The sequence below is a fragment of the Manduca sexta genome, chromosome 8, assembly GCF_014839805.1.
Source record: "Manduca sexta isolate Smith_Timp_Sample1 chromosome 8, JHU_Msex_v1.0, whole genome shotgun sequence".
NCBI classification, from domain to species: Eukaryota; Metazoa; Arthropoda; class Insecta; order Lepidoptera; family Sphingidae; genus Manduca; species Manduca sexta.
This window is the reverse complement of record NC_051122.1, coordinates 3,601,240-3,615,914: the sequence shown is the minus strand read 5'-3', so window position 1 is coordinate 3,615,914 and position 14,675 is coordinate 3,601,240. Positions and strand designations below refer to the sequence as shown.

At 32.6% G+C, this 14,675-nt stretch overlaps 1 protein-coding gene across 2 annotated transcripts in view; it reads left to right on the top strand.

Moving 5' to 3' along the window:
• The first annotated feature begins 248 nt into the window (after positions 1–248).
• The window catches only part of LOC115444170 (protein fem-1 homolog CG6966), an 86,046-nt gene continuing 71,619 nt past the window's right edge, over positions 249–14,675 (top strand). For both annotated transcript variants that reach the window (XM_037436377.1, XM_037436376.1), the window contains exon 1: positions 249–537. In XM_037436377.1, the coding sequence (XP_037292274.1) occupies positions 478–537 (60 nt within the window). In that variant the 5' untranslated portion in view covers positions 249–477. The remainder of the gene's footprint in view (positions 538–14,675) is intronic.

Sequence of the window (14,675 nt, the reverse complement as noted above, 5' to 3'; positions counted from 1 at the left end):
TTTTAAATAAAAAAATATGTATATTTATGATTACTGAAAATTAGTCCTATCCACCTATCAAACGTTATGTCAGCATTGTGTTTATATTATGTTTTCAAATACAAAAAAAGTTAAGCAGTCGGACATTCCAGTTCATGTATACTTTCATGGAATTATTTTATTGTGCAATAGCAACATTTAAATTGACGTTTGTAATTTAGCCTTTTTTTCTCTATGGTTATACCAAAAAAAAATCTCTATGGTTATTTTTATTTTTTAATGGCAGAATTGGCAGTACGTCGTCGCGTTGCAGCTGTTTGAAAGGTGATCGTGATTGCAGTATTTGCAGTGTCGAAGTGTTTTGAAATAAATTAACTGGGTTGCTTTGATCAAACGTGAATATAGTGCATCTTCAATGATTATACAAAGAAGAAAGTGCTGTTCCTGAGGTGTTATTTGTTTATTGTGAATATTTTAAACGTATCAAAGAGAACCATCATGGATTTCAAAACAGTCGTTTTCAATGCTGCGCGAGATGGAAATCTTACGAGACTAAAAGTAAGTATCTTCAAATATTACTTGAGTGTGATATATAAATGACTGAAAATAAAGAACTCTGTTTAATTTCAATGAGTCTGATTAGTCGTAAGTGCTTCTTTAATGCCAAGGAAAGTTATGTAGCACGTTTATAATCTTTAAACTCGTCACACCGTAATTAGTGATAAAATAATTGAAGAATTAGCTATATGGATAATTCGCTATATTCGATAAATACATAGGTATATTTATTACTATCTCGCGGCTATCTTATCTCTGATTTATTTTTTTGCATATTTTTCACATCACGATGACTTCGTCACGCTGTGTGATTGCCTACCACAAGACACAACTGTCGTATAAAAAAAACAAAATATTTTAAATCACAATTTTATATTTTGTAAATAGTTAAAAATTTCGCTTGAATTTTATTAGTATTACGATATAATTCCCATACGTAATAATTAAGATTTTACTTGACATAATTCGTCTCTATTTTATTTTTGTTTAATTCTAGAATTATTTTTAAAAAAATATTTTTAGTGATGTGGATGAGTTATTTGCATATAAAATAAATGTTGTTCTACTATAACAGTATTTTTTAAATAAATGGCTCCCACACCTTAAGTTATTAATAAAAAAGTGGTTTTACAAGAAACCCATTTCAATATTAATTTTTGTGTTAATAAATATTTAAAACTGTTTTTCAATCATTGAATTATATAATTCAATGATTGAAAAAATATATATTTTTCTTATATATACTACAAAAATGATGTTCTTTACAAAGGGTCCCCTGTAAAATCATGACTTGAAGCCATTGAAATAGTTTTACATTATTTTTGTGTATATTCAATTTCTATAATGTATAAAAAATGTATTGCTCTAGAGACATAAGTAAAAAAGATTCTTAATTAGAATTACTTGTGGTAGTGTTTACATTGATGAATTTTATTATCAAAGTTGATTACTTCTTATTGTACAAAAATACTTTTAAGACAATAGTTATTTCTTAAAAAACTTTTGATTTGTTTGAACTATTAATTACTTTGATTTCACATACAACAAGTAATAAATATAGAACAACTATTTTAAATTGAATGCAATAAAAAAAGAACTCAAAATATCTATAAAAAGAAATTTACTACATCAGATTGTTATTGAGAAATTAGAATATTTAATTTTGCAAAAACTGAAGTAAAATAGAAATTAAAATTTGCATTGTTTTATGCCATATTCATTCTTTTAATTGCCACATAAACTACAGTATGGCTGCTGCATTACACTTTAACATTTTAGGGGAGAATTATACATGCTTTTAATGGAGACTTTGATACAAATGTGACACATAAAGGTTCACTAACATTTCTCCTTACATGGCATTTTGCCAGTTGGTACTTGTTAAAATTATTTCCAAATTAATTTTCGTTATAGTATAATACTGAATATTTACTTAGTTATTGGGTGCTTTATTGGATTTTAGGTGTTACAAATACCATAATTAGTTTAAAAATCATCATAATTAATTTAATAGTTCAAAATAATATGCTAGTATTTTATAGAAATAATATATTAAATTTATGATGTAGAAATGATCTACGAAGTGACCTAAATTTTGTATATTCTCTAGGCTGTGAGGCATTCAAATTATTTTTAAGAGACAACATTGCATAACATATCCTAGGTGCTCTTTAAAGCTCTATAGCTCAGATGTTCTCAGAGATGATCGGTGATTTTTATTATATACAATTTTTTACCTGGTGGTGAAGAAAAACATAAAATTTCCTTAGTGTTCAAGATTTTTTACAGTGACACCATGTCATTACTTTCTTTTGATGTCTACATAGAACACATACATAATCGTGACAACTCATATAATATTTGAATAAACTTATACTAAGTATTGTGGCAGTAGTTTTCAACATTTTGATCATGTAAAAGTAACTTATGTTAAATTAGGTTATTCAATTACATTACGGTTCCAATAAACTGAACTCATTGTATCATAACTCAGTCTATATTGGAGAAAGTGACTTCCTACATTTAAACGGTAAGGAAACAGTTTCACCTCTCCTTATATAATGAGAGTAAAGGGACTTTCCACTCCAACACTTTGTTATATGGACAATTATTCAATTGTTACAAATACTGATATCAAACATATTTATTGGTTATCAACTTGTGCTCTAGGAAGGGAAAATGTGTTAATTATTGTTTACAGGAATTCCTTACTTATTATTATAAAAGATAGAGAAACTTACATTGTTTATTATGATTTAAAGATTGTTGACTGATTTATAACTGGCAATTATTCAATATCAATAACAAATTAAAAAGTGTTATTTTGCCAAATTGAATTATTATTATGTCCACAGACTATATATAGGTCTTAATGGTATAGAAAAAAAAATTACTACTAATTACCTTACCTAAGATCTGTTTTTTTTTCTTGTTCTATAATAATTGAAAAATGAAGATTTATTGCTATTATTTGGATAAAAAATAACATTTCACTATATTTAAACTTGATCTCATTTTTAAATCCTAAAATAGTCTCAAATTATATTACCTAAGTGATTTAAGGCATGGCTAGCCTAATATTTACACTGACTCAGACTTAAAATTAGTCAAGCCATTTTCAGAGTCAGTAGTGCACATATCTCAAGTAGGGTAATCCTTCTCCATGAAACTAAGCTATTGTCATGATAAAGCAAGAAACCTCTATGAATAGTCTGTAATCAACAACATAAACTCTTTTTTTTTAAAACAATGTAATACTCATTGTACCAACAGAGTGTAAAGTAATCTATTATAAACATATTATTATGAAAACAACGTAAAACCTTTATCAGGTAATAATGATATCAAAAGCATTCAATAATAAATAATTAATGGAAATTTGTGCAGAGATAACATATTTACTTTGATACACTTTATAAAGCAGAGAAGGGATAGTGATTTTATATTTGTCATTGAGAAAAGCATTTTGAATATTAAATTAAATATAACATTTTTTCATACTCATAAGCTTAATAATAAAAAAATCGAGTAAAAATTTTAGTATTGCCAAGAAATGTATACACCCTCCCATAAATACACCTCGAAAACAATAATAAATTTGGAGAACCGAATATCTGTGGCAACTGGCAGCCCCAACAAATGCCATATAAAAGCGGTCAACCTTATAATAAAATAAATTCGGATTCAAAAACAGGTTAATTCATACTGTATTCATTCTACGCCAATTATTTCTAAATCACGCTGCGAACAATAATAACAACGTTCAGTAAGAAAGTAGGTGGAAGTGCGTTGACCCTTATCCTTGTTTTTATTCACACGCACTGGCCACTACTGAGAGATGTAAATGATTTATTTATAGATTTCCAAATGACCAGCTATCATACTAAAATTATAATATATTTACTTATCAAAGTTGCTACATGATACATCGCTTGACTAAAAACGTTTACACTACTACTCACACCAATACAATTTAAACAGTATGCTAAAATAATATTGCCTAATTATTATATTAAGGTGGTAGCTCAAGGTCCATTTTCATACATTTTGTTTCGGCTTTAATCTGGGTAACTAAACAAGTATTGGCAAGTAAAGAATTTAAATTCACGTCTAGTTAGTGATTAGTTCTCGCAGTTGAAAGAAAAACGTAAAATAATTAATAATCATGGATATTTCGGCCTTTAAAATTTAATATGACGAAATTTTAAAGGCAGAAATATCCATGATTATTAATTATTTTTACATTTTTCTTCAACTGCGAGAACTAATCACTAACTAGACGTGAATTTAAATTCTTTACTTGCCAATACTTGTTTAGTTACCCAGATTAAAGCCGAAACAAAATGTATGAAAATGGACCTTGAGCTACCACCTTAAGGACAGATATATTGATGCAAATAAAACATCATGCTATATTTTCACTTTGTTGACGCGTGAGCATTGCGTTGTCATGACGATTGAAGCTTGTTTATTCACAGACACTACACACATGAAACATATCAATGTGTTGTACACGCTAACTTTATATAATCGACCTATACGAAGTACACGTAGTGCAAATATTTGCGGATCAATTTATTTAACTATATAAATTTAATGCCAAAATTGGATAAACGACTAAAATTAAAGATATCAAATTGGGAACAGACAAATAGTAAAGAACATAAATTTATCGACGGTGGTGTCAACACCAGCCTTATGCGAATTCTTAAAAAGAAAAGAGCAAGTACACTGATAACGACGTGGATATATAAAGGCCCTCCTCGCAGCAAAACGGCGCGCCAACCATATTTTTAGAAGCTATCTATAATTCGAAATTTATAATACATACAGAAAAAAAACATACGTCATATTCTGTAATATGTTATAATCCACATTAAATATTTTTTATATTGTGACAATTGTTTAGTTAATTTTATAAGCAATCCCACTATGCAAAAAGTGTTGATTCCAGGCACCTCCTCTTCAATGACACATAATTATAATTTGCAATCAACATCGATAGACAAGGTTAATAAGGTGTATTTTGGAAGCTTAAAATATCAAAACGACCTAACATTGAATATTAAAGAAATTATTCATAAATATTTGCATATTCCCGCCCATGACTTGCATGCCGCCAAATATGTAACGAATTGCTTAAAAGGCTCTAAATCATCATCCAAAAACATTGGCTGGCGGAGCGGATGTTTTCTGCCGAATCATTTGAATTTGAATATATTGAAGTACAAAATCGAGAATAAAAATATATTAGCAATAGAATTTTTTATCATAATTGCACATAATGAGAATTCTTTTTTAGTCAGGTCAAGAAAGTCAAAAATATATCTCGGAAAAGCTGCCAGTGCATTATACAATTGTTTTTACCATTGTGCATTTTTAAGGAATATTACTAGGCTTTATTGTTATTCGCTGCATTCATTGTCATGCACAAGACTCGTATGAACAACAAAATTCGCGACTAGTGCACGAAACTTTTCAGTTGACCCACTTGCTTGTTTCCCTCGGCTTTTATAGATAATTAAACTATGAAGAGCAGCTATGCGTTTGCCTTTATGTTTATCTTGTAACGGTGTATCTTCAGTCACTAAATCAAAAACCTCGCTGATCATTAGTGCTTCCATGGTTCTTAAAATTATTCTTAAACTGCGCTGCACCTGCGCAGTAAAGTCAAATTTCAGTGCCTGAAATCATCTACCGACCACACGACTTCAGTTTATTTTACGGCATGATTGAGTGGCAAACATTAAAACTTTCGCGTTAACATTAGTGGCATTTCAAAATACCAATCGGTCGAGATATTTATCGCAGATCTTAAATCATTTTAATGGTGTTTACTTATTATTGCGCTACTGCACGTCTCTGCAATTTCTCAGAATTGTCACAGCCAATTCATGAAGTCCATATTTCATTCTGACACGTAGAGTATTGTGAACTAGGTTGACATACTGCTGATTTTGTATACCAGGCTACGTGTGGGAGTAAATACACAGGTGTAGAATAACGGTGTTTGCAACTTAGGAAGAAAGCGGCGGAGGGTGGACAGAGGCATAATTTCGAGTAATATACAGCAAACGATCAAGAGTCTACTTGATTACAATTGAAAACCGGCGTTCATATCATGTACCAGCATGACCTTATAATCAATGACTTTTCTATTGGCATCTAAAATTGAATTATTCTCTTTTCTTGTAATGTTTTTTGACAAAACGATTGCTAAATATGTATGATAACGCCCTACTGCACTCCTCAGCCTGACTTCGCAGCCCAAGAGTTCAGCCGACCAAAAGTGAACGGTTCGGGAGAAATCAAAAGATTTGTTTGCACCGTGATTTCTATTCTCGGATGATTGAGTGGCTTGCAGCGTTGCTTTTTTTAGACGCGCACCAACCGATGTATTCAATTTACGTACTCTGTTTGTGTATTTTCACACTGTATACAGGCAGTGTTTATTTTGGAGGATTCGGATTTCGTAACTTTTCTAGCTAGAAACTGAGAGATTTTTAAAATACATCAACTGTTTGTGCGTGCATGAAAAAAACAGATGTATGAAATTTGCCTTGTAATTATTTTCATACTTTCGCATGTGAGTCATTAAGTGTGTCATAAAGATGAATTTGCCGCAGATTTCCGGCGTGTTCGGCCGGGCGATATATTTTTTATTTACATTAAGTATTGAGGCCAGGCATAAAAATCACTCAAATATTTATTTAAACAGTCCTCCCAATGAGATGGTTAGAAAGGGCGCCTGAAATAAATTTGACAAAAATAAATAAGTGAGTACTGACTGAGTTTCGTGCTTAGGCATAATAAATTGACGCTTTGTGACGTGTTTAATCCATAAACACGATGACTTTTAAAAACTGTTCTTTTTTTGTTAGTTACTCGATAATCTAAAAAGATTTCTTCTACTGAAATATAAGTTCGAGGCAAAGTATATACAATTAAAAATAATCTTGTTCCATAATATTTTTTTCTCAGTGGTTTTAATTGTCTTTCTTTCGATAACGTACGCGTGAAACAAAATTAAGAACTGTTGCTTTGCGAACGTAACTTGAAAAAAAGATTATCCACTTAGCGCAGTCGTATATTGCATGAAGCCATATCAAATATTCTAGAATATTTGTACCTATTATAAACTTGTTCTAGTTAATTAAATAATTCAAGTGTATTTTTATTACTACATTCCATCTTATTACTAGTATCAAAGCGTTTTCATTTGTCAACAATAACTGAGGATACGAGAGCGTTATAATTATAGAAATAACAGAAAATATGCTAACTGCATTTCATAATCGTTAGTGGCCGTAAGAAGCATGGGGTCACTATATTTATACATTTTGTACCCCAAATATGTTTTGTAGGTTAAGATCTGATTTTTAAACCATTTTAATTTGCGTTAAAGCACTCCCAAGACGCATTCTAGCAAGCTTCATTTTGAAAAAAACGCAACTTACAATGAAAAAATTCCAAAATGGCTTTTATGCATAACACTTTAATAGTACAAAAAATGCTTTTGAATCGGACCTAAAGTGTAATGTTAAATATCAGCGGCGAAGGGTCCATATAACCCGATTCCTGTCGGCTTCCCTTTATGTAGAATCTAATTTTCATTACAACGATTTGCAGACCGCATTTATGATTAGTAGTACCTATATCTTGTGTTGGGTTTCCTTTCGGAAAGTGACCCACTTCGCCACTGGTAAATATGCAAATATTCATCGCAATTATTATTAAAAAATATTATAAAAGCGGCAATAGCCTACTTGGTTGTGGAACGGACTGCCGAGACGAATGTCCACGGGTTCCAATCCCGAGGGCACACACCTCTAACTTTTCTAAAAATTATGTGTGTATTCTTTGTGAATAATTATCGTTCGCTTTAACGGTGAAGAAAAATATCGTGAGGAAACTTGCATACCTGAGAAATTCTCTATTAGGAATTTTCGAGGGTGTGTGAAGTCTACCAATCCGCACTACGCCAGCGTGGTGGACTAAGGCCTATTCCCTCTTAGTAGTAGAAGAGGCCCGTGCCCAACAGTGGGACAGTGTATAATATAGGGCTGATATTACTACATATATAAATATTAATACTATTTAACATTTATTTATTTATAATAAATAAATAAATTAGACGCGTCTTTACCCTAGTTACTGATTTTATATGTAAACTCTCAACGAACTTTAAACAGTAGCAACTGGCCGTTCTGTTGAGTCTCTCCGTTTATCTATTGGACCTCATTTAGAACAATGCACCGGCGCTGCGCGGCGCGGCGGGTCTCAACAAAACCGTTGCGGCCGGCAATGAACTGATTTTCAGTTTAGTTTTCACCGCTTGGGTGATCCAGTTGGAAGCGGTTAAAGAGTTCAGTTAGTTAAATAGTTACTATTTTGAGACATGATGTGATATCTTAAACGAGTGTTCTTATAAGTTAAATGAATTATTCGTAAGAATCTGTAGTCTTTATATTACAGTTATCAGTCATCGCAGGCCCATCCTACACTAGTTGTAAATGACTTATGAGGTGACTTTGGTCTACAATCTTAACCAGTATTTGTATTAATACAAAGATGTAAAGAGAGCCTTACGCTCGGCAACGATTGCTTCGGGATGAATTAAATACTCCTATTTTCTTTGTATATTAAACTTTATTAACCTGAACATAAACAACAAAATTAATAAATTTAAAACACAATAATAAATCAAATCCTTGTAAATATCGATTTCAGAAAACTGTCCGATCGAGCCTTGCTGAAATAACGCCGTCTTCTGAGGAACGATGTGGCGCAATATACATAAACGGCGCGTTGCCCCCTTTACAAATTTAAAACAAGTACCGGGGAACGCATTTAGAGCGTTGCTTACTCATCGCAGATGCGCAAATGCAACTTGCAACCGTGTTGGTTTGCTCGCGAGCGCGACGTGTTAAAATTAAACCACAGTTATGGGAAGCGTGGTTTAAGATACGAGCGGGTGTGAGTGTTTACTTGAAGTCTAAATGTTATTTAGAATCTTCAATTATTTATAGTGATTCCCTGGTATATGTCCGGGATAAAACCCTATATCAGTAAAGGATAATATAGCTTTTTATTAGTGTAAGAATTTTTTTAAATCGGAACCTTGGTGAGGGTTCGACGCGTTTAAACTAAAAAACAATATTATGGTTCTTTTTTTAATTATTTCTTTTCGTTAGTCTGTGTTATTAATCTAACATTTTACTGGTACTGTTTTATCATGCACAGTGATCACTTCTCGGGCTACTAGTTTGCCCGTTTACTGACCTATAGCTAAAAAAACACGTCTAATGTATCATTTCAATACTATTGCACGGTTAGTTTTAAATCAATTGAAATTTAAATCGTGATACTTGTCAGTTGATTCTTATTGTGACAACCGTATTTAACAGGACTATGATTTGGTAATTACAGACAGGAAGTTACAACGTATTATTATTATAATCATTCAATTTGATAAATGAAGTTTACAATCGTGACTAGAGGGAACAGTTATATTTAGTTAATGTTAGATAATTATTGTGCAATCTATATAAAATATGAATGCGAAATGCGGGTTCTATGTAAAGTATGCAGCTAGTGTAATTACTGAGCATTGGGATTCTTAACATTTCATATCTCAGGGTTATATAGTACCATGCAGTACTTTAATTTAATTTTAAATAAATTAATGCTGTACATTCATAATATCAAGAAAGCCCGTCTCCTCAATAAATTATAAGAGAAATACGTATTATCAAAACATTCAAAATATCGTTGGAGTGACACAAAGAAATATAAATTTTGCCACTTGAAGAATGAGTCATTAGAATTACTTTGCCTATATGGTACAACAAGTGCAGAGGGTCACTGGCGTGCCCGAATAAAACTAAAAAATGGTTCTCGGAAGTGGACTATTTAATGCGGTCCAAAACAAACGAAGAGCAGCAAAACGTGAATCATCTATCGCAAATGTGGTATAAATCTAATAAGCAAGAGCATCCATCCGTTACGGAATTGGCTCATAGTAATTAGTCACAAGAGCGGGTTGTTCACTCTGTGCTCAATGTGGGGATGGAAACATTATTATTATGCAGAAAACAGCCCTACGTAATAAAAGACCTACCTGAGCTATAATGTTCTTCGACGTTTCTTATATGTCAATTAATTTCTCAGAGTACAATGTTCTTTGTCAGATTTTTCCTCCGAAATATGTTGTGTGAAACAATGATCTTTGTAGTTTAAAGGAAATCAAATCATTAAACCTTATATGCCAGCGACAAACGCGAAGTCCTTCAACTCGCGCCACACAAATGCACCGCTTTTCCTATATTTCGTTTTGTCCCCGGTCATTGGCGGCTCTTTGTCCGCCTTTGACCGATGAGTCACAGTTGTGCTTCTCAGTCAGTACATGGAACCAGGAAACCTCTACGCGAACATGTTTTCCTAGTATCTGCCATTGTTACAAATGAACTTTTTGTACGTTTGGAGACGAGCCAAAAGACGTCAAATGGACAATGGGCATTGATTGCGCCGATTCGGTAGCGATTTGGTTCATTAGGTTATAGACTATGCAGTTGAAAGTGTTTTTTTTAAACGGAAGGTCGGTAATTGCGCTGTTGGGCCTTCTGTAAATGATCTTGACTTCCCATGAACAATAGCGGATTGGTGGATGTGATTCCAATCTTAAAGAATGGAATGAGATCGGAAATGGAGAAATGTTTGCGCCTCCGGCAAGGCGTTGACTTTTTACATCACTGACGGGTAACGGAAATCGATAGTATAATGGAAAGCAGCACAATTAAAACCTTATAAATCTTTGATTCACGAAGCACTGCAATGCACTAAACGCTTTGTTAGCATACTTCGTAGCTACACCTGCTTTAATGTCCTTCAAACCGCAACATAATACACTATTTGGTTCAATAGGTTATACACTATTAGTGATTTAATCTTTAATTAACTACGAAAAATGTTTATGCTAGCGTGAATTCGCATATTTTGTGTTTTTAATTCGCTCGATAGTCGTTTTATTTATGTCTTCGCGTCTGACCTTAAAGCAACTGATAATATATTTTGAGATGTTTTTTGTGTCAACGCATTAACACTTTCAAGAAGGCCGCTTGAGTTTAGCTAGTTTTGGTTCTGATGATATTTTGCGTCCTTATATTATTTTTGTATTAGTTTTTGCTTAGTGTGGTAGGTTATAGAAATGTCATGAAAGGAATATAATGTGTGCACCCGTTCTATTTCTATCTTTCAAAGAGAGGAGTGCGAACTTGTACTTTTTTTCTTCCTATTTTTGACTGTACTACACACAGTATTATTTTAATTATAATTCTAAACACATTTTATTTCGATAATTTGGTTTAAGAAGAATTTAGAACAAAATCTTACCGGTCATGATTCACGAAAATTCTCTACATATTTCGAATATGCTACTGCGTCTCGATGCAATATTTCTCGGAATAAATAAGCGTTTTATATTCCGTGAAGTTATACTTCGTTTAAAATTTTGTATATAAATGTTTATCGATTGAAAAATAAACGGCGACATGATAAACAATGTGCCGCAATGCCGCCAAAACGTCCGAATTTGAATTCCGTTACAAAACTCAACCGTTAGCGCACTCTACGTGTAAAGTATGTTACAGGTGTGCTGCAATCGAATTCTTGTGTGTGGTTACTGTTTTGTTAATTCGCAGCTTTGTTAGCAAATTTTTTGGACATTGAGGTGGTTGAAGACGTTAACCTACTTGGAGTTTTGCAAATATCTTTGCCTGGCATTACCCGCATGCAAAACGTCCGCAAGTTAAAAAAATAACAGAGATTAGCACGTTAAAACAATTAAAAATAATTTTAAAATTACCAGGTATATGTCAAAATTAAAAAATACGCTTCTATCTAGAACATAAATAACTACTAAGCTCTGTGGTGGAGTGGAAGTTTGTGAGCCCCAGAGCCAGAAAACAAATATCTAAGGTTTATTGGCTGGTATGACATTTAATTTGTTTCCGATCACGTTGTAGGTGAAATGTGTTAGCGTAATCATGATGAGGTACAGGATTTAGTAGCAGCAGATAGTTCTATCGCAATTAGTCATACAAATATCAATAAAGTTTTACATTTAGATCATCATTTCGAAGTGAAATTATTTCAAATCGCTTTAAATAAATTCTCATTAAAATTGAAGTAGGTCGTCAATAAACTTGCTCGTTCTATTTTTCGAGACTAGTATTCGTGCGCGTATCCGTCTCGCCTCTCGAGGCCTGCTATAATAAGAACTATTGAAATAGTTGTTTTTAAGTGAAATCTTTGCAGGCGACAATAACACGTTGGGAAATTGTTTCTTAATCTAGGTCTGTTTTTGTTCGCAGTTTGAGGAAAATCACCAGTGTAGACAATTGTTTTTTGAGTTATGCACAACTATTTGTATACATTTTATTTCGAGGTTTCTAGGTAATGGCATATTTTGTTAGTCGTAGTTTTTTTATCGTTATTATCGCAACGATACGAATTGGGCATGTTTCGCAAATAAAAATTATCTTTTAAGGAACATGTTTGTCTCTTCCTTGTTAGAATTATAAATAGTGTTTTATATTGGTTAGGTAATGATTTTCGTGAAATATATTTTTGCGGGCAGGGTTTTGGTCATTGGTTGAGTTATTTTAAGGATAAAATGATAGATAATAATATTTCTTGCGTAACAGAAATTGACAATAATATTAAAAATAATACGACGAAAGGCGCGCACAAAAACGAGTTCGGCATTTAATAACTTGATTTACCTGAATTAAGGAATTCGGTTATTCTGTGAGGAAAAGCAATCACAGTATAAAAATACACTATCATTGACATTCTACAATATACAGCGTTACGCCAAACCTCACGCTATTCGCCACAATGTCTTCTGGGAAATTATCAAGGGCAGACGTTTATTTTTATTTAACTCTTTGAAAATTCACCCAAACTGCATATATCCAAGATTTTATTTGAGCACGTTTAAGCGTAGCTATTTATCCTTACAAAATATGGTTACTGATGCTAGTAAAATTGTTTAAATTAGGTTAGAACTGATATTACCTTTCAGATATGTATTTGGACTATGATGGAAAGCGTACTATGTCTGACGTTTCAATCACAGCCTTCAACATGCTTCAACGCTGATTAGTAGCACCGTAGAGCTGAATTCGCGAAATTAAAGTCTCTCAAGTAGGCCGCTGAGAGTAAAGCTTCCATCTCAATATTATACAAATACACATTATTTTCTTTGTCAAGGCAATAAAAGCAGGTGCTGTTACATCTTTCTGAATTTATTTACGACACTGTCTACTTGATTTAAGTGTAAAAAATCCGTAAATCTTTCCGACTGATAGCGATTTGTTATTTATAAGCGCCTACGACTCCAATATGTAATTTACATTTTACGATAAAACATTTTAAAATACATGGTAACGGTTATTACAGCATAAAATTAGTATTAAATAACAGTAGAGCGGGCTGTGAGCTAAATTATCATTTCCGACTATAATTGTGGCGCTAAGATTTCTGAACTTACTTGGGTCGTTTACCTCGCTCTTGATTATTTCTCCACTGTTCACTATAGTTGCTACTAGTAGTGTTTGATATTTATCGATCGTTGCAAAGGGCTGAGTAATTTTCTTATGATCATAATTAATGATGCAGTTGACTTGAGTTTTTATAAATGGTCTTATCTGTAGTCTCTCCAATATTCAAGCCATTAGGTTCTATTTCTGTTTTAATATCTCCGAAACGGTCAATTTCAACTGTATCTAGATTTTTTACATACTCTCTATCAATTTTTGCTAGGATGCTGACCTCCTGCATGGCGAATGTTTGGCTAATTACGTTGTTCAGTTGCACAAAAACAATAATTTTGCTTATTGATTTAATGTAGAAATTGAAAACATTTCGCGTTAGAGAATATAGAACAATTTGCGTAATCAAGCTGTGGATTTGATTGATATTATCAGATTTTGATCGTCTTTCTTACGGATGATGTAAGTTATTCTCCAAGCTATTTTGTATTTAAATCAACACAAACATCTAGCTAACTATACCAAGGAACATTCCAGAATTGCACGTTTGATGTAAAGAATCTCATAAATTAATCAATACCTTATAATGATTTACAACGCTATTGCTTACCATCCGCAGCGTGCCGCGTCAGTCAGCGCGATAAAAACTACCAGCAATGATAACCTTTACTTTTATCTATGTTTTGAACCATATGGTGATGTGTTTGGCAACTAAAAGGGACTTTGGAGGTCATGCACGTATCTACGAGTTAAGATGGATAAAGACGAGAGAATTTGACATTGTAATGCTTTTGTAGACTGTGATTTGAGAGTGTCTAAATATAAATACACTGCTGAAAATTAAATGAAATATTATATCAATCCCAGCATATTCGATCAAAATGAAAGTACGTAATGATTCACAAATGATATTAAAGAATTTACAAGTGAGAACTCTAAGTTACATGATCATCTGTAAATGCTAAGAAACGTGCCTATCATGGCCTATTGGTGAAAATAGTAACGAAATGTCGATAGTTCGAAGGTCGTGCATAGAAACACGCAATGTCATCAATGTTGCCATTTACGTCGGCTCGGGTGCCGAGC